Source organism: Talpa europaea (assembly GCF_964194135.1).
Source record: "Talpa europaea genome assembly, chromosome: X".
In the NCBI taxonomy this organism is placed as follows: Eukaryota; Metazoa; Chordata; class Mammalia; order Eulipotyphla; family Talpidae; genus Talpa; species Talpa europaea.
In genome coordinates this window covers 5,996,778-6,018,167 of record NC_140081.1, presented here as the reverse complement: position 1 = coordinate 6,018,167, position 21,390 = coordinate 5,996,778, and the positions used below count along the sequence as shown (strand labels likewise).

Here is a 21,390-nt window from a genome sequence, read left to right as displayed (position 1 = left end):
CCCATTTCACAGTTTAGGTAACCGAGGGTTATAAAATACATCACTTCATAAGCAGCAAAGCAGGTATTTGATTCTAGATTTGTCTGATTTCAAGAATCTATCTTCTTATGCTGTGGTACTATACAGAGAGGGACAAAATATGAGGTAGGAAGAAATAGGAGCCTTTCTGTTTCACAGAGAAACTGTGGAGTACAGAAAAGAGAGATTACTGTGAGCATGGGGTGATAAAGTTTCTGGAGGATGTCACATTTGAATAATAATGCAAACATGGATCTCAGGAATGGTGTATCTCAAGCTCAAACCCAAGAAAAGCTCAGTGATCAAGTTGACATGTAGTTAGAATCAAAATATTTTTAGACCTCTAAACTAGGGGCAGCAAATTATGACCAAAGGGTCAATTCTAGTCTACTACCTGTTCTTATAAAGTTTTTATTGAAACAAAGTCATACACTAGAATCAGGTTTCCACTCAGCCCAAAGTCATCTTGCCAATGACCGTGCAGAGTCATTGCGTCTTCTGCATGTGCAATTAATGTTACAGAGTGGCAGAATTGTTTGAAATGAGAATTTATACATTCTGCTCAATGGTAATTGAACCAAAGGGCCTGTACTTCCTTACTGAAACAATCAAAAACACATTTGTCGGCATTTACCATCACTACCCCCATCTTACCAAATACATTTGTTCTTGTGGAGAAGCACACTTCTGAGAGCAGGGGACTCTCTGACACTCTTACCAATTTTCAGACTCAAATGACAAACAAGGGACCACAAAGGTCAAATATTTATATACACACTGCCCTGCAGTCTCAGACAGCTCTAGGCCAGGAGGAACATGAAGATGTAAGCAGGTGTAGCCAAAGGAGGCTTACCTGATACTGTAGAGCACTTTGCCATTTTTTGAAATCCGAAGCAATTTGTTGTCAGTGGTGACATCGTGGAAGTTGGCACCCTTCTCATTAGCAAAGAACAAGTCTGGCTTCCAAATGGAGTCCAGCATAGATGGGTCCAGGTCCAGGGAATCATCGGGGTACTCACTATATGCCAGCCGTGAATCATTCCACTGTTGTCTCAGAAAAATGTTCACTCGGTAGTCCTATAGAAACGCCATACGTAAGAGTTAGTTATCGCCCATTTTGGCGACAAGGTTACAATTCCCCTTCCTTCTGCTCCCTGAGTTGGTACAGTGTTGGTGTCTGAGTCAACCACGCTGTGTATATGTTGTTCAAAATAAACCACTGAGTTCGGTTAGAAGTAGGAATAGAGGGAGAAAGGGGGGAAGAACAACCAAACCAGAACACTGATGGAACAGATTGACTTGGTTGAATTTTTTTTATGATTAAATCATTTATTCTGGGAGGAAATAATACTAACTCCAGCTGACTTTGCTTTAGAAAAAGGTAGCTGTGAGTACAGAAGTCAGTCTGTGATGGCAGATCGTCAAATAGAACTGGTTCATTTTCCAAATCAGAAATGACATGATCTCTATTCTTATTCTGCTTGGATGCTCTGGGCAGAAGGAAACCCACCCTGTAATTTTGGTAGTAGAACTCGTATTATAAAGCTCTGACATGATAGGGCTATATTTTCAAAATTCATCAACATAAATATTAAAACGCTTCATGTTGACAAAAATCGTTCCCTCCCAGCTACGTACTTTTGAAATTCTTAAACATGTTATTGTTTCTCTGAGTGGATGTATATACAGCAGTCAGCCTGATCCTTCATCAAAACAGATCTTTTTCCTAATCTGAGGACCATGTGGAAGCCTCGGGGGGTACCAACTTGGCATTCCCACTTGGTTTAGGGATTTTCTTCTGTGCTAATGAATCATTTTGGGGCAGTGACCACTTCCTGGGGTTCCTCCTCACAGAAATGGTCGTGTTGCTTTTTAATCTGGAACCTGATAGAGGCTTCAGTGCATTGCCTTATCAAGCCAGGATGAGGATGCAGAGCTAAAAGTTACCCACCTGCCACTTGTGCTCATTAAGTGTGGTATAAGCTCATTCTTTCTTTCTCTTTCTCTTACCTTTGCCTTCCTCATTTGCTCCATCTTCACATCTTTGGTACCTAGATTAGTGCCCATTTTTTACTTTAATGGTGTCAACTTGTCCTGATTTGCCCAAGAACTTCAAAGTTTTAGCCCCAAAAGTCCCACGTCTAGGGAACTCCGTCCCAAACACTCCTGGAGTGGTTGGCCGCTCTGCCACGTGCAAAGGAGAGACCATCTCAGAATGGCCATGTAGACTACGTAGGGTTAATCCCCTTGAGATCTAAAGCAAAAAATGACTGGTTGTAAAGATCATGGTGTATGGCAAGGAGTTCCTTCTACTGCTTACTCAACTATCCACATTGCCACGACTCTTTCAAATCTAGCCATCCTGATGATCAGGCTGCTCGAGTATTTTGGAGGGGGCGGTTCTTAGAAGGAGTGCAGAATACAGACCTAAAGAAAGTCAATAAATATTTACCAACTGCTGAAAATCAGTCATCAAAGCACAGCTCATTTGGAAAAGTTGGGCTTTTAAAAGACAAAAACCTAAGGTTCTCCTGTTGTATAACATAGGAACTTTCTGACTTGGAAAATTTTATCAGCTGACTTTCATGTATTTTTGGAAATTCCAAAGGGACTTGTGATTTGTAATGAGAAAGAGATTACCAGTTTAGTGTTTTATTTGCACCAGGAGCTACTGGAAGCTTTGGAGTTTTGTGTGAGTAAAGATTGGGGCTATGTGGTCTATAGAAAATCAATTAAAAGAATAATCCCATTTACATGTAAATATACTCTAGATGCAGTCACTGTGAGATTGTCTTACAGTTTCCTGAGTATGGGAAATGCAGCTTCTCCAGTGTTTGACATTCACCCCTTTTATTTCCCTAGAATGAGGATGTATTATCTTGAACAAATTTTTTTGTGTGGGGTCTGTAAGCTTGTTTCAATAGGAAGTAGAAGAGGATCCCATCCCTTAGCCAAATCTGGAGGTAGAAAAACTCTAAGTACAGGAAGTAGTGACAGCTGGAAATAACAGAAGTGAAGGGGTCAAAGGTCTTATACCGTTGGGTGGCCAAGGAGGGGCCCCTAGGAAGTAGTTGTAGGGTGGGAGGGGCCATGAGAATCCAAAAAGAAAGTAATTGGGCAGCAAAATCACCAAGAGAACATCATTGCAATCCTCTCTTAAGCCTGAAATCATTTCAAGTTGCATCTTGAGAGACTCTAGAGAATGCTAGTGACACACAATGTGAAAACATTGACCTTTTGAAAAATTCTCAGTATACATTTTCACAGTTAATGTATATCTTTAAAAAAAGTTTTTCCCATGAGTATTCTTCTCCAATATCTCCTATTTTTCTAATTTGAATTTTATCTATAGAAAATAATGAAGCTGATTCTCCCCATATTGCAACTTAAAAAAACACTGAATCTGTCATATCACAATAGAACCCTTAAATGTCTAACAGTTCAAATAAATCAATCCTCCTATTTGTAAGCAAAGATAAGTGGAGTTTTAGAGGAGAAATTATATTTTATGCCAGAGTGACAGAGAGTATATGAAATAAGATTCTTATTGGATCTTTGGAAATATTTGTTCTTTATAATATATAAGAATTGTTTTACATTCATTTATGATGATATACACTATTCTAAAATCTTTAAGAATAGAAAAGGATACCCAAAGGTCTAAAGAAGTAAATAACCAAAGAAAAGATTTTCTGGTGCTATGCCTCTATAATTCTTTCTGTGGGCTCTCATTTTCAATGTAGAATAAAAATTTGACTTGTATGATTCATCTCTGCATCATCTTTGTTTATTTACAGATGGGTTTGTTCTCTCACGATATTCCAAACCACAGGAGATAGTTATATTGTTCTGTAGTCTTTCTTTGTCTTTATTTTTGCTTCTAAGTTAAATGAAATATTAAAGGGGAAATAAATATTGAGAGACATGCTTAAATGCAAGCTGAATTTTCTTTCACACTGCCTTCCCTCTCCAGAGACAGATTCTACTTCAGATAAATGGCATTATTTCCTTGTACTAAAATTTTTTGTCCTGTGATTGACTATCTGGGTGCTGGATTAGATAATGGAAGCATTTCATAAATATACATGTGTGTGTGTATATATATATACCTTATATGACACCACTTGTCTCATACACACTCCTACTAAACCTTACTATTACTCTTTCTTTGTTTGGTTTGTGTGTGTGTGTATGTGGATTTTTTAATTAATTTTTTACATCATTGTCCAATTTTAAACAATATTTGCTTCCCCCCATCACCTCAGGTGTAGTCCCCATAGTTTACTCTCTCTTTGTTTTTTGCATATACATTTTCAATCCCATTGTGTTAGAAAGTATCAAAGACAAGGATGGGATTGTTTGGTTCCCGACAGTGTCTCTGTGGCACTTTGGTTTTAACCTCTGGCTACACTGCTTAAAGTTTTCATTATCTGGAGTGTGTGTGGCAGCTTTAAGTTGGGAGGTTAGTCTTGAATTTGAAATCATGGTGGGCCGCTGCTTTATGATGAATCAGGCTTTAACATTTTACATTGTTAATTTAGAGGCTAAGGTCACCTTGTATCTCAGTTTAAATAGATGCCAGGCTTGTGGTTCTTTCTTCAGAGGTCAGAAATCAGAAATGTAGCTATTTGCTTTTCCTGGTAAGTCAGCATCTCCCTGGGAGTTGCTTATGCAGCAAGAATGACAGAGCCAGAGTGGGTGGCAGCAGTTTCGGGCAGCTGGGGCCTCCTAAGGGGCGCTCCCTCCAGCTTGTTGCTCAGGAACATGATTTCAGGTTGGAGATAAAACAATTTTCCACCCAGTGGCTGTAGCCAGCAAAGCATGTGGAATTTGCCTTTTGGGGAAGTTGTGGGGAGCTGGAAACATATTCTGGAGATGCTGAATGAACACATTTTATGTACTTTCAGCTCTTGCTCCTCTCCCCCAAACTGTAAAGTCAGGAGGGGTCAGGATCTATGGCATGGATAGAATTCTAGCACCCACAGGTCCAGATCACACACTCTACCTACATCCTTCCAGGCAGTTGTTTGGCATCTCTGAGGAGACTACCACTTCTCCATTTTCTGATGGCCCAGCCTTGGGAGCACTGCATGTGCACGGCATGCAGATACCCTTGACCTTTGCTGACATCACTAATATTCCCAAATAATGCCTTTATATCAAGAAAGGGGGGTTGCAAATATGCTCCCCATTGTGCAAATTCACTTGCCATCAGAAGCTAATGAGGGAATGAAAGAAAAGGAAATGGTAAGCTGACATTCTGAAAATAAAATACAACCTTACTAGTCTTCTCAGTCTTTTGGAATGAAGAAATACTTGTTCCGCTGAGTATTCTTAATATAGGAACAACTAGCAGTGACCATCGTCAGATTCCCAGGTCTCTTAATGAATAAAAACATGTATTTTGAAATACTGTATATCATCATAACACTCCTTAGAGATATTCCTGATCTTCAATAAAAACACGAATATGTTGTCCTTTAAGCCCACGTTTTCAACATTAACGTACAGAGGGAGTGAAGAGGGCTATTGAGTCTGCGGATGAGCCTATTCATTGTGGGTGGGCAGAATCAACAATAATTGAGTGGGATTTCAGCAGCCATAAAAGGGGCAGATTGGAAGGCGCCAAGAGAAAAAGTCATGTTGACTTTTCTTGAAACAGATAATCATTGCCTCTTATTTAGAACAAACAAATGACCTCCTGAAACGAAATCCTTCAATACTGCTGTTGGAGTTGTGGGGTGAGAATAGGCCATGAGGGATGAGAGGAAAATCAGCATAGTTAGAAACAAAAGTTCTGAGGGATTCTTGGAAAAATTCATCCAGAGAAAGCAAAACTATGTCCCTCTCAAAATAGCACAAATTGATGTCCTCAAAGATCACACACATGGCTGTGCAGAAAAGCCAAGGGTCTGATGTTCTGACTCCAGCGAAAGAAACTGGAGGGGAAAATCTGGTTCTGTTTAACTTTTTCAGCCAATTTTTCTAAATCAAATTTTGTGAAAGTGTGGGTTAGTCCGCGCGTGGTAGCAGTTGGTGAAGGAAGCTTAGGGCTGTGCTGATACTCTGGACACGTCAGGTGGATTCCCGGCAGGCCTCAGAGATGGGGTAAGATAAGACCCCTTCAGAGCGCAATGATTTGCATGTTCTTATGAACATCTGACTAACATGCATTTCAATGCTGAGCATTTGGTCTGGGGATGGCAACCTAGGGCCGTGGGCTTTAAATAAGTAAAGTGTTCTTGGAGCCGCACCCATTCACTTACTGTTATTTATGACTGCGCTTATGCCAAAAGGGCTGTATGAGTCGTGATAGAGACTGTCTGGGCTTCAAACTCTTAAGCATTGACTGGCCTTTTACAGAAAAATGTTTGCCGGTCCCTACTATAGGTAGCCTGAGGATTTTTTCTTTTATTTAAGTATGACAGAGTTTCCAAAAATAGGTTTTTTAGTTTCACACCAAAGTCATAAGTGAAGAAAACAGCAGATTCTCCCTTAAACCAAATGAAGTTTGTCATTACACCAAAACTAAGAAATAAAACAAAAGAAGCTCAATGTGCATCACTCTCTGACCATGCAATTTGATCTTTCTCATAAGCAGGACAGGCTGTTGTTATTACACTTAAGCCAAGATTTCCAAATATTCCCATAGGAAATATGACGGAGGATGCTTTAAGAAGTGGCCAGGAAGCATCTATGCAGCCCATGTATGAAACACCTTCAGTAGCTGTTAAAAACATGAAAACCGGGATATCCATAGCTTCTGTTTTCATCTCCTTAAATGTTTTGCTTTTTCTTGCATTAATAATGAGCATTGAAAAGGTGCACATTTACATTTTTGATTGAGGAAATTTAATCAAAGCAATGAGGGGATTTAATCAAAGCAACTTAGGGGTCTAATTAATGCAATCAGCATTAGGTCGTGCAAATATTGTCATTGAATGCCATCGTGTAAAGCTGGTGACAGTGATTTGGGCTGCTGGAAGGTTTGCCCCTCTGTTGTCAGGAGAAAACCGAGAGGGAAGAGACAGAAACTGAATGCCAAACCCAGAGTTGGAGTATTCTTTCCATGTTCAGCTTTTCTTATAAGTCATTCAATGACTCTCAAAATCATCTTATTTGGATAGAATTCTTAATGTACTACATCCTGTCAAAGCCCCAGAAGTCTCATTTCTGGACAATGTAAGAATAATATTTAAATGTATAGTGGAGTTGCATTGTGTCTAATCTTGCTAGTGAAAGGAGTAATAAAAGGTGAATTATTTCTTTCTAACTTCAAGGACACCAAAAATCACAGTAATTTGTTAAATACAATCCTAATAGCCTGAAAGAGAAAATTCATTAAAAGGGGAGCACTCTCTTTGACTTCTCAGAGCAGCATGCTCATTAGTTCACTTCTTGAGTGATCCTAAGACATCAGCCACTATGGCACTTAGTCGAACTCAACTGTATCTTATTTTGACTTCATCCAATAATATGAATATACATAGTTTTGAAAGATAAAGCAGCCAGTGGACATACGACTTAAATTGTATGGCAACCAAGAAAATATTCCACTCAGAATGCAGTCACCACATGGTACCTATCACCAGTCAAGGTCAGGATACTGATCTAATAGGCATCACAGGCAACACCATGACCATGACATTTATAAGGAATCAATGAATTTTATGACATTTGAAACCTTTTTCACATGCATGAAACACATTGCCCATGTACTATCATGTACTTTTAATTAGCTTTATGCTAATTTCCTTTTTTTAAAAAAAAAAAAAGCTATGTGTGTGGAGGTATAGCCTTGGGAGTACTTTTTATGGTCAACAAAATTTTGTGCATTTGTGTGCATGCGTGTGTTTGTGTCTATGATTATTGTAAGGTCAATCTCTTGGCTTTAGCTTAAATGTATCATTGTAGGGAGGTTTGACGATGTTAAAACTTCCATTCTGTGAAACACATTGGCTATGAAAAACCTCTTCAACTTAGAAATTTATATCCGTGAAACATTGGAAATGCAAACATTGAAATATCCTTAACTATGCAGTATGCTTGTTACTGATAATTCTACCTAAAACTAACCAAACATCAAATGTTTCCAGAGTTTCTACGGCATAATGAATAAAAAAATATTGACTTTTAAGCAAAGAACACTTGACTGATAACTTTCTGAAATGAAGGAGTATAAATAATTGCTTTTTAGAGGTGAGTGAACTTGGAAATTGGCATTCAGTAAATGTCTCCCAAATACACAACACTGCTCTGAATCCCCTATCCCCTTCCTTCACACGATGGCTTCAATGCTCAGTCCCACTCACCATTGTAGTTTCTGCTATTGACCCAAAGCTGTTGATAAATATGTTGCAGGTAACATTTACAGGAGGCCCTGCAAGTTGAACAATAAATAGAAAATTTGACAGGTTGTGTTCATGGCATAATCAAGTCACGTTTTTCTCTTGCCAGCGGCACGGTAGAACTTACCATGGTGGTTTCTGTCACTGATCCAAAACTGTTGATAAAAATATTGCAAGTAACGTTTACTGGAGGACCTGCAGAATGCAATAAGAATATTGCAATAGGCATTGAAGCAAAAACACAGCTCCATCAACATCTGTGCAAATGACTAGAGATGTAAATAAAATGAAAATGATGGTGAGGTTGCAAATAAACAAAAGTTTTACCCGGTGGTTCATAGTGTATTTCAAAGAATGACAGTGAAGCATTTTGAATTTGGAAAATATAAGCTGAAGACTATTAACCTGAATTCATTGTCAGTAGATGCTATCAAAATAGCCTGTTGGGGAGGGTGGTGCTCTTTGACCTTACGCTCACGGCTGTGGTGATGTCCGCAGTGGGCATGCCTTAGTGACCAAATAGTCTGCATTGTGAGCTCAAGTGGAGCCGCACTGTTGTTTTCTTATTGAATAAACATGGCCTGATACCATTGTCTGAGTTTCTGGGGGCATCACCGAGGGAGTTGCATTTTGAATGAGGGATGTGTCAAGAACATCCCCCTCCTTTTCCATACCTTTCAAACCAGTGATTTGAGTTCGATTCTTTTGATACTTTTGGATGTACCCCATTCTGTCTCTATACCCTCTGACCTCCGATGAAAAATGATGTATAGAAATACGAAACCAAGGAAAATTAACTTACTTTAAGAGATAAACACAGATATATTTGTATTGTTGCCTCAGCAAATATATAAAGCAAGGGTATAACCTAGATGTGCTTTGAAAAAGAGCCTGCATTTTGCTCCAGAGACCCAGAGACCAGCGCTCTTTTCCTCTTGCCCTTCGTCTGCCATCCCCATAGTAACTAGACCTGACTCTGCTTAGCTTCCGAGATCAGGTGTGCTCAGGGGAGCATGGGCACAAGCTCTGGCCCCTTCAGCAACAGATAAATCACTGCCTGATGATTTCTGGCTTTGTGTTTGCTGGGGAGAATGTGTATTGCCTTCGTGTAGTTTCTCCTTAATGCTCTCTGAGATGAGACCATCCTGCCACGAACCTGTATTCAACGGGCACTTCCCCCCATGGAAATGTGTGTCTCTTCACTTGACAAAGCTTGAGCCACCTGGTGCAAACTGCACCTCAGTTGGCTCTGTACCCAGCAAGCTGGTAGGAGCTGAATGAAGAAGAATTTGGCTCGAGGGCTCCCTCACATACTGGAAGTAAAACCTAGCTGTGGCCGCACAGCGTTTTTGAACTCTGCACGGGGACACCAGGTACTCAAAATGAGGAAAGGAAATGTAGGCAAAACCCTTTAAGGAGCCAGGCAAAGGCTTTTGGTCAAAGAAAGGGGAAGGAGTCTTGGTAAAAGAGATGTGTTAAGCCGTTTTGCTTTTTAGCATAATTAACTTCTCTGTTTTTAATGAGAAAATAATTGTGTTTATTAATTTTTTTGCATGCATGGAATTAAAGGCGCATTCGTATTGCCAAAGGATTGTTCAGCCTACAATTTTGAAATGTTCCAAGTTTGTTAGTTTGTTCCATCCCCTCTTATTCCAGCATTTTCCAAGAGACTTCTCTGTGATCAACACCCTCTCTGATTTTGTTTTTCTCTTTTGGTTGCTCAAAACAAAAATGTGACTCTTTCTTGGATGTGAAATTTGATTCTCTAGAAAATACAGTTTTTCTGCTAATAAAGAAAGTCAACGAGATAGGGGCACATCATGAGAACTTTTCTCCCACTCTCCAGTATTTCCCTGTAGGTAGGCCAACTCAAGATGGCAGCTTTCCATGAATCTTTATATGCAAGACAGAAATTGAATGAGAGGAAAGAAACAAAAAAAAATGTCCTCTTCATAGGAGGAATTTGAACATTTAGATGTAGGTCGTCTTGCACATTATCTGACTGGTTTAGATCATCATACATTTGTTTTTATCCTTCTCAGTAAGTGGCAGCAACGGGATATTGCTGGAATTCAGCATGTTTCTCAAGCTACCACGTATTGACATGCTATTCTTCACACATTAAACAAATTATCTATTTTAATACTTACAATAAAGGAATTTTATACTGCTCCATTAAATGATGAGGCGACTGGAGGGTAGAGAGGTTAACTTGCTTAAAATCCCACCACAGTAATTAGAAAAGCTTGTCATTCTGATTCCAAACACCTAAACTTTTTTTTTCATTTTTAAAAATATTTTATTTTATATAATTCTTACATCATTTTTCATTTTTGCACAATGTATGCATTTTCATTTTGGTTATATTCCCCATACAATTGCACCCCCCTTATTTTGACCCTAATTCTTCCTCTCCCGCCCCCCCCCCCCGCCACCCCCGTAGTGTGTCTCTGGTTTATAGTTGCTTGTTGCTTTTGATTTTTACTTTGTATTAATTAGTCTTTTTTCCTGGTCCCTTATTTAGGTTTTCTAAATTCCTGCTATGAGTGAGACCATCCGGTATTTTCTTTTTCTTTCTGATTTATTTCGCTGAGCATGATCCCTTCTAAACACCTAAACTTGAAGGTACTTGGCTGTGCAGCATCTGGTCACGATAGCCTCTCTTCTCCTGACTTGCTAACCGTGGCGTCGTCCATTGATTTGTGTGTTTCTGGGAGAATTTAATCCCTTACATATAAGTTCTTCAATCTTGGTTATTGTCTCAAGGTTCATTTGCATTTGGATATAAAACCTTGGAAAGATAAAAGTAAGATTGGTGGGGTGGGGAGGAAGGATGAGGGATTAGTCCGTGCACATAGCAAGAGCTGACACACTACAAGTTTCCCTGTGTGCCAGTGAGTACCTTATTCTTCAGTATTAGGTGCTACCAAGTCTCCCATGTTAACTAATAAAGAGACTGAGGCTTAACTAAAGTAACTAGAGGATCCAACCTCTAAGACCAATAGAATTATCTTAATGATAAAATCTACTGAAATCTGGGACTCAGCCTGCAAATTCTTTGGGTTCAATGATGGAATTGTTTTTGCACTTTTAAGAGTCATTCTGATATGTATGTGCCAGCACAACCTTTCATCTGTGTGTAGCCCAGTAATCTGCTCAGGTGTTCTAATTAGCAAGGACACATTCTTAGATGTGATCACCGGTGAGTGGATGTGTTCTGTAAACTGTCGAAAAAAGGAGTTAACACCAGTTAACCTCTTCTAATTGGTTTATTAGCAAAGTGGTGATACTCCAAAATGAATTAGATGAGCATTTGACTAGGAGAAAGAATTTCATAGACATCCGCTCCCTCATATCATGCTCCTCCTCTTCCTTCTTTCCTTCCTTAGCGCCTCTCTCCCATCTTGCCTCTCTCCCTGAGTCCTTCCCTCTCCTGCTTCAAATGGGTTCTGACCTCAGTGTAAAATCACTGGAGATGAGATCTTTAAGGAGGTGATTAAGGTTCACTGAGGTCACGAGGGCAGGTGCTGCTCTGAGGTGAGCGGTGGTGGTCTTATCAGAAGGGAGGAGGGTGACTCCAGGAATGCACGCGCGCAGAGGAGTGACCATGTGACACAGTGAGAAGGTAGCCCCCTGGGAGCTGAGGGAAAGTGAGGGAGAAAACAAGCCACCTGACAGCTGCATCTTGAACTTCTAGCATACAGACAGATGAGAATATAAATTTCTGTTGTTTAAGCTACAGAACAGCAAATTAACAGAGTGCCTCTCCTCAGTCCTCAGGTAGCCCACAGACAGGTTAGCAGAGACAAAATAAATGTGAATGTGGTTTTGCTCTGTGCCCTCTGGAACAGGGCACCACTGAGAGTGTCGGCTGCCACCGATTCAGTTGAAACCACTGCTGGGGAAGGCGTGGGACAAGGTCGAGTAAAAACACCACAAAACCTGCCTACCATTTTGAAGTGGGTTTTTTCTCCATAATCTCTTGAATGCTAGAAACTTTTCGTTATTTTCCAGAGTTCCGATAAAGTTAGTTCTGACATTTTCTGCTTGTTTTTTTTGATGTTTCTATGGGGGAACAAGAACTTCGAGCTCTGCCATTGTTGACATCAGCCTCCACATCCCCAAAACTTTAATCTGCTTGTGAAATATGGTGATCCCGCGCACACAGTGTTTGTTGTTCCTCAGACATATTTGACCGTAGAGCTTTTTTTTAAGTAGGCCATCCTTTTCATGAAAAGCATTTCAAAGATGACAGGCATTCTATAAAACATTGTTTTGAAGATGATGACCTACATTATTTAATTCATTCACAAATTCCTGTTGAACAATAAATATGTTAGGTGGTAATAATAAAGCTATAAATAAGACTAATGGCAAACATAGGGCTACGATAAAACCTTGTGCTCCTGTCAAAGAGAGGATATTTTATTGGGGGCCTGGGATGGAGAGGCCATGGAAGGGGGACAAAAATGACCATCTTAACCTTTCCTAGTTATTTGTCTCAGACTAAGTTTATGTAATGTTCCTTTAGGACAGAGATATAACTGAAGTATGTAAGTAAAAGTTCTGCTTGTAGTTGTGTTGGACAAGTGTAGTAATTCCTGGGTGCGTTCTCTTAAAACCTCATGCCCTGGATGATGGGTTGGTAACAAATTTTTGATAAAGGGCCAGAGAGTAAATATTTTAGGTTTTGTGGGGCACAGGATCTCTGTCATAGCTATACAAGTCTGTCTTTGTAGAGAACGTAATAATTGACAATATGTAAACAAATGGGTATGGCTGTGTTTCAGTAAAACTATTTTCGCAACAGGTGATAGACTAGATTTGGCCCATAGGCCAAGTTTGCTGAGTCCTGTTCTGGATTCTTAAGAGTCAGAAACTGTTCTGAAATTCCGTGATCTTCCCATACCTAAAAGTGAGGACCAGCCGTGGTAGTTGCTGTAGACGACCTACTGTGAGTTTGATGGTGTGTTCTGTGACATGAATAAAGTTACTGTAGCAGAAAGGATGAGTGGGAAATAATGTCCTTTGGGCCAGTTGTACTGGAGTGGGCCCAGAGGAAGGCATCAAGGTTGAGCCCACTGTGTTATCGTGAGAGCTAGGAGGCAGTATGGTAGTGAAATGGGGCCAGGCCAGAGACTATAGACAACAAATATGTTTGACTCAGTCTTTATATTTAATGTGACTCAGGCATTACTCATAAAAGTGAATCAATATAGCATTCTGTATTGTATGTTTAAAACTTGGAACCAATTTTTATAACTTCTGCTAAGCCATGGCATTGAAAATTTTATCAATTATTTATAGTGAATGTATTTAAATAAGCCTGTCTATGTTTGCATTGACCAAAGATTTCTGAGTTAACACATACTGTTTTTTGAAAAAGCTTCATGATGGATTTGATTAAAAAATAGGCATCAGTGTCAAATGCAATCCGATATAAACTATTTGTGAAATTTAAAAAAGCCAAATTCATAGAAACAGAGAGTAGAATGTTGGCAATTGGGGGCTGGGCTGTGTGGGAAATGGGAAGGTGTTGGTCAAAAGATAGAACTTTCTAGGTATAAGATGAATAAGTTCTAGGGATCTAATGTCCAGTATGGCAACTAAATTAACAATACTGTATTATGAACTTAAAAGTTGCTAAGAGAGTCAATCCTAAATGGTCTAACCCCCCAAAACTTCTTATTACATCACATGATGGAGGGATTAGCTAATTCTATGATGGCAATCATTTGCAATATTAAGGCTACAGTGGTAATAATTTTGCAATATATGTTTGTAAATCAGTGTGTATACCTTAAACATACACAGTGTTGTATGTCAGTCACCTCTCAATAGAACTGTGAAGCATGAAAATGATAGCTGCAGCCAAGAAAAAAATAAGCATTAGGAAAGAATAGGGGAGTTTGGCCCCACTCTATCTCTGGTGAATCCTCTCACCTCCCACACCTCTGGCCTACACCCCAGTTCTTGTATGCATAAATAAATCAAAGTAAATCTTAAAAAAAAAGAATAGGGGAGCTTGTGTAACACTAAAACTAGTCATTATTTGTTAGTTTTGCCTCCGTTATGCTGTTTTCCAACTTCATATATTAAGGTGAAAAATTTGAGAGCAGAGGTAATCTTTGAGTTCCAAGATGAAATGTTATTTTTTTCCTCTCTTGTCACAAATAGACAAGAATGGCATTTTCATTTTGCATTTTATTCCTCGTAAATAATTTAATATGTCCTCAAGTAACACAATTGCTTTAGCGTGGGGCCCTTGGATGGGAATAGAATTTTAAATATATGTGCTTGATTTATACAGAAATTAAATTTCCTTTGGAATAAGAGGATTTTTGTCTAGCAGAAGGATTCTCGCCACTAGCTCAGGAGATAAAGGGAGAAAGCAGAACACATAGAGGAAGCAAGAAGATGTGTAGTCAGGGGGTCAGAGCCCAGCTATTTGAGCATGGGGGAGGGCTGTGTCATGATGGCTTCTTGCGTTGCCTGTTGTTTTGATGCCCCTGAAAGAAAGCCTTGGAGGAGGGCAGGGCTGTCAGGAGAGGGAGTGGCCTGTTATGGTGGTGCTCCCTTTGTGAGGTACTTGGAGGTATCTAACCTAGAAGAGCAGAGAAAGGTTTTGAAAATGTCATGATTGTTATTAGAAATGGCACACAAATTGGGGCCTCCCTGGTGGTTCAGCAGGTTGAGCACAGTGCTGTGAAGCTGCCCGCAGCCTCTGCAGCGCGGGTTCGAGCCCGGCTGGCTGGGGAGATAACCACATGGTGCAGCAGACCTCGCCTGTCTCGCCCGCTGCTCCCCTCAGCAGTGTTTTCAGTCCATCTGCCTGTTCTGCTCCCCGCTCTGTCTCTGGTGTCACCATCCCACACCTCTGGCCCATACCCCAGTTCTTGTATAAATAAATAAATCTTCAAAAGAAATGGCACACAAATTAACACACTGCATTATCTTAATCTTTTTGAAAATCCATCACAAGTGAATCAGACACCATTCTTCTGCCCAACACATGGTCAGAATGGTTTTACTAGTCCTCCTGCTGCATTCAGTTTCATTGCCGATATCCACCTCTGTGCAAAGCGCAACATATTCAGAGAAGTGAAGAAGTTGGACATTTACTGATTCCCACAGTCTGATGGCATTAGGTGGCCCAGCAAACCGTTTGCTTTGGACCAGTCCTGTTGATAAAATGATGGAATTGACAGACAAAGCAATTCACACCTAAGGTACTTCAATATAAAGAACCAACAGGCAGCTTCTTCAAGTCCTCCCCACTACTGCTGACCAGTTGCCAGCTGCTCCCCCCAGCATATGTATGGACAGTTGAGAACCACTATATTATAAAAGAAGGTAAAAGCAACAGGATGCATCGAAAGCAGGGATTATGCTTTATGTGATAACGAAAGGAGCTGCAGATTATCTTTCTGCTCTGCCAAGCAAATGCTGGTGCCGCATTAGAACGTCTTAGTTATACGACCTCATAAGAAAGCCATCTCTCTCATTTATTTCAACAACGAATGTGGATTTTAAAATGTATCAATACACTTGGGGTGAAACATGGCAGGATTGTGGAATACACACTCCTTGGTTGGATTTGTTCATCAAGAAATTAAATTTGAAGCCTCTTTGTAGGCATTTGCTGAATTCTGTGCATTTCCCTCTTATAAATCTTCAGTCACACAGTAAACAACAAACATTTATTGAGGACCCATTGTGCACCTGGTGTGTACCTGGCCTTCTACTAATTATTACTTACAACTGGATGGTGAGTTGTGGAACTAAATAAAAGAAAACCAGGCATCAAGGACAAGTCAGAAGCGATTTGCTATAAGTGCTTGAGTCATTCCACAAAGAATGTCAGCTGTGTGTCCAACCAAGCATCACAGAGAGGGCGTTTTTGTTAAGCCTCTTTCTAATACAAGTGAATGGCTGCTTTTTTGTTCACTGTGGGATTGTAGTGACCTTAAGTGAGCAGTATATTCCTGGGAGATTTAAGGCACTTTGCTAGTGGTGACAAGGTTAATTTCGTATTCTGATCTCAGAGACTGAATGGAACCTTCATGTTGGGAGTAATTTGTAAGTGTAATCTACATATATTTCTATTTATACTATAATAAAATGTCATCAGATGGAGAATTGCTGGAGAACAGGAGAGTCTTGCTATCTTGGGATTGCAGCGGATAATAAATAAAGGCCCATTTAGCCTTAGAAGAAGACAATTTTAAATGCCATTTGGAATTAGGTTTGAAATGAAGAGATCTGAGAATTTCTCATGATCCCAAATGATATTTCTTTTCATTTTAGGAAGTAACAAAAATAGAATTAAAGATGACTTTCTCTCGCGTTAATTGAATCCCCTACTACTTTGCAAAACGAATAGCAAGTTCATCGACTTGTTAGGTCCTGACAAATGGAAAATAGATATTTTTTCCCCGTTAGTAATTTTAAAAAAGGAACTGTCGTGTGTTTATGATTATAGTAATGGAACTTGGGGGTCACCATCCCACATACATGTTTGTTTCCACACTCAACTCTTCTCCTCCTTCAAGGTCCTGTTCAAGTGATAGCCACTCAACGAATTTTTCCATGATTCTCCCCAATTGACTATTACCTTTCTTGCCACTTCCATCACCCCATAACCTTAACCATGGTATATTTGTCATGTGTGTCTCATCAATTCTGGCGTGGTCTAGACAGGTCTGATTCACTGTAATGTTTCCCCAAAGTGCTTGCTATAGCACTGAGCATGTACTGGGCAGTCAACAATTCTCAGTGAAAACTATGGGTGAAAAATGGAAGCCTTTTTGTGCAAGGAAGTGCCAGCGGCATCTCAGAAAATCTGTGTTTCCATTTCATTTCAGAACAACTTTCAGTGCAAGGCATTTTAACCCCATCAGTTGGTCTCCATCCCTTCAGCTTCAAAGGGTAGTTCATTCAAAAGGTAGTTTATTTAAATTGGCTGTCTCATCTCAGCCTGAGAAATCAGAAGCGAATTCTGTTTGCTGTCTTTCCAGAGAGCTCAAGAGAATGAAAAAAAGCGGTGACAAAAACATGACAGTCCCCAATAAGCAGCTTTGCAACATGGCCCTTTGAAATAGCCACTGAGCTGGCTGCCCTGTTTGAGGTGGGGGTTGGGAAACTTCTTAACTGTTGGCTGTCACCCCATCATCTATTACTGGTGCAGTGTGGAATAATGGGAAAAATCATAAATTAAAACCTAGAAGATGTGGGTTTAAGTCCTGGCTTTGCTGTGTACTATTTATGTGACCCTCGGTAATCACTCTGATCTCTCGTTTTCTGATCTATAAAAGTATCTTCACATAACTCATGGGTTTGTTGGGAAGACTGAATAGGATAGTGTGTGTGAGAAATGTCACCATTTTCTTTTCTCCTACCATTTTCTTCTATCAAGGAAGGTGGCTCTTCCTCCTAAACTTTGAGGTTTTCGCCATTATTTAACCTACCTAATGTTCTTGTATCAAACGCCGTAGCTCTGCCCTGCATTTTATTCCACTCACCCCTACTTAGAGTGTTAAGATATAGATTTTAAAAGTCTAAACAGGCTCTAGGAAGAAAATAGGACCTGTTCCTTTCTGGGGAAATACTGCATTATGAACTCTAACAATCATTAGTACAGGGACAACATAAGCTCTGGTGGGAGATTGTGTGTTGTCTGTAGCACACGCCTGTGTTATCGGACTCCGATTCTATGAAGCTGTTTTACAGCTCTGTCAATTGTGGAACTGACAGCCCTGTGAAATAGCTCTTGCTTACGAGATGCAAATTCTGTCCTGTCCCGTAGAGGTTCAAGTGCCTTCTCTCCCCCCTGTGGTAGAAGCTACTTTTGCCATCATTTCTGCACATTCATCTCGGTATCCTTGCTCTCTACATAGCTCTGGGTCGTTTTTTTTTTTTTTTAATTTTAATTTTCTTTATAACTGGTATATCAGCTGCCTGGTTTCCTCACTGATTAATGAGTTGAATAGAATCTTTAACATGTATCCATTTTATAGCTATATGCAAGTCATGCTTTTACCCTGTTTTTGAAAATTATCTTTTCATGACAGTTTTTTTTTTTTTTTTAAAGGAATGCTCACCCTCTGGAAGGATTAGATTCAGAGCCAGGCTTTGGAAGCTTGGAGACCTAAATCCTATTCGAAGCCACTACATTCCCAGACAACCCAGCATTTCTATTCCTCTGTCAAAAGAGATCTTAGTGCATCCTGTCTGCCAACGAATGGTGCCTAAGCGCGCATTTCCCTCCTCTGCTCCTCTGTGGCTTCTACACATGGGGACTTGTTTCCTCATTAGGCATTCCGCACCATTTCTCTGAGGGTGGGGAGGTCACCATTGTACTGTTAGCAAACAGGTTTTTTTATGTCAGCAAGAGATCTAAAAATAGAAGCCAGAGTTCCTGACATGCACTCTCCTAACAACTAGGACAGCCGCTTCCCCGCTGCAGAGGGAAGCCTCCTAATGCTGGGGCTTGGGTGTTTACATGCGCTCAGCCCCCCCCCCCCCCCCCCCGCCCCAGGCAGCCGGCACTTGGGGCAGAGTGCTCCCCGCCTCCGGCCTCGCACTGTGCTGTGCGTCTTTGGAATCCAGTTAATTAACAGAACATCAACTGGACATCTTTTGTGTTTTGGGTGCTGGCTTAGTTTGGTTACCCTCACGTCAAGGTTTCAGGCAGACACAGCTTGTTAAGGAGATGAAGGACACACCAGTCGGGAAGTGGGGGATGAGACAGGGCGAGAAGGAAGTCAAGGAAAGGCGATGCAGCAGCTCCATTACTTAGCAAGGGCAAGTGAAGCTTGATGCCATGAGCAGCTCTGGAAGACACATTCTTCTGAGCTATTGCCCCCAAGGGGGAACGGCGCTGGGCTCTTTCCTGTCAACTGCCATCATCATTAGATGAGAAAGTAGCAACTCTCAGGGGCTCTGGTTCATATTCCCTCGGGTCTGCCACGAGGGTGGGCAGAGTGACGTGGGCCAGAGAAAGCCCTCCACAGAGAGATGCAGGTGCTGGCCTTTGGAAGTCGTATCGTGCGTGGATGTGGAGGGATGTAGGGACATGGGCTGGGCACCAGCAGCGGTGCCTACGAGGTCCTAGGCATGCCAGCGTGTGTTCTGTCCTTGCATTCACCAAGCTCTTAGTCTGCCATGGCAGAGAAACATGAATTAGATGATATCTGATGTAATGTGATGATCAGAATAACATGGTTGGGGAATGTAGCCAAGGAAGCAGCTTGTGCATGAGAAAAGGAAGGGTCCGCTTCATGTTATATAAAGCATATTGCATGAGCCAAAGTGGAGTCAGCAGTGGAAGGTGGAGCCACATTAGTGCTTTTTGTAGCATCTCCTCTCTGGAATTCAAAGGCCACCCAATTTTGCCGTGTTGGAGACTTTTTGTTAAGCGAGGGTGAGGGTGGCGCTGTCCCGTGTCAGGAGTTCAGCCTCCCTCTCCTTCTCTCTCCGTGTGACATGATGTGTACCGCTGAGCTGAGGCGGCGCCTCCCAGAGTGAAGAAGTTAAGTGACCTCCTGTTGTTCTAGCAGAGTTGCTCTCATGCTTGATGTGGAGAATGTCCTTCCCCCTAGGCCCCGTCACTTGCTATGGGCTCATGACAATGGGCAGCACCGTTTCCTCGGGCTTCCGAGAGGGTTCGTCTGAAGACAGGAGGGTGGATGTTCACTAAAGAAACAGAATGGGGTTCGTACTCACACCCCCTTCACACGAATCACAACACTTTCTGAGGCTTTAAAAAGGCTCTAATTTTGTGTGTTGTACCAGACAGTGGAGCAGCAGCCTCGAAAAGAAAGTCCTTTGCTGAGAAATGGCCCCTTCCCAGCCTCTCATGTAATGGAGGTCGAAATTCCCGCAAGTTGAAAAGCAGGAGAGTCTTCTTTCTGGGGATCGCGTGGGCTGTTGTGGACTTTTCCACACGTTGCCTCCTGTCAGAGCTGCTGTTTGCAAACGTGGACACTGGTACCTCCCAGGCCACGTAGGAAACAGCCCCCGCCTGGGCCTGGAATTGACCGGCTGAGCTGGCCATAAGGTCTCCGAACATGAGTTCCGGGTCTGCTTAGAGGGGATTGGTGACAGTAGTACTTAGGAATTTTGTAGGGCACACATAAGATCGTGCCTGTAACACACTTCACGCGCTGGCCTGCACATCGCGAGACTGCCCGGTCGCTATAACCTCCCCATCCTTCAAGTCCTTGCTGACTTTCCTCTTCCTTTGGCTTCGGCCATCTCCCCCCCTACACACACACCCAGAGCTCCCGTCTCTGTGACGTAATCCCACCTGCGGCCACACCTCTACCTAGGCCAGGAGCGGCAGTGTCGCTCAGACTTGTTTGCGTGCATTCGTTCTTTTGCTCGGTCGCACGACACATCACTCCAAGACAGGGTTGTCCATTTGCACTTCAGTAAGTTCCCAAAATCCCGGAAAGTGAGGCATGTTGGAAGTGTGTCCCCCAGAAGCTTGGTGATTAATTTGCACCTTGCTCCAGCGTCAGCCGGCTGTGTGGAAGAAGCAGTACCTCCTCTGCTTAATTCCCAGGGCACCCGCTTGAAGAGCCATCTCCTTAGGCCCAAAGCTGCCTCCCCGGCAGGCTCCCTCCAGCACCTGCCTCCTCTGCTCCCCGAGCACACCCGGCCTCCTCATACGTGTTGGGAGGTAATCATAAAGAGCATCAAACTGCAGACTGCAGGTCTCGGACTTAGCATTTTCTCCCTCTTTGCCCAAATGATTGCAATTATTAAATGAAAACTTTTTCAGAACCCAGATAGTACGCCGCGCCAGGAAGTAGGCTCTCGCACTGGAGAAAATGCCAGATGGAAGGGCATGCTTTTGCTATGACAGAGTCAGCATTTTCCTGGAATATATTTAAATACATCACAAATTTGTACTGAAAGAAGATGTGGAAAATGACTACAAAATGCCATTAGTCAGAGAGAAAAATCACAGAATGTGTAACGTGTAGATTTCAGTTACTGCGCCCGCCCCGCTCCTGTCCTC

The 21,390-nt window shown here is 41.5% G+C and overlaps 1 protein-coding gene across 2 annotated transcripts in view; it reads right to left on the bottom strand.

The window, feature by feature from the left end:
- Nucleotides 1–21,390, bottom strand: part of GLRA2 (glycine receptor alpha 2) — a gene marked incomplete at both ends in the record, with an annotated part of 151,425 nt that overhangs the window by 110,278 nt on the left and 19,757 nt on the right. Inside the window, 2 exons of one of the 2 annotated variants that reach the window (XM_084258037.1) lie at nt 872–1,095; nt 8,331–8,398. In XM_084258037.1, the coding sequence (XP_084114163.1) occupies nt 872–1,095; nt 8,331–8,398 (292 nt within the window). Of the gene's footprint in view, nt 1–871; nt 1,096–8,330; nt 8,399–8,493; nt 8,562–21,390 lie in introns of both variants that reach the window. The other variant, XM_084258036.1, reaches the window with a different exon arrangement.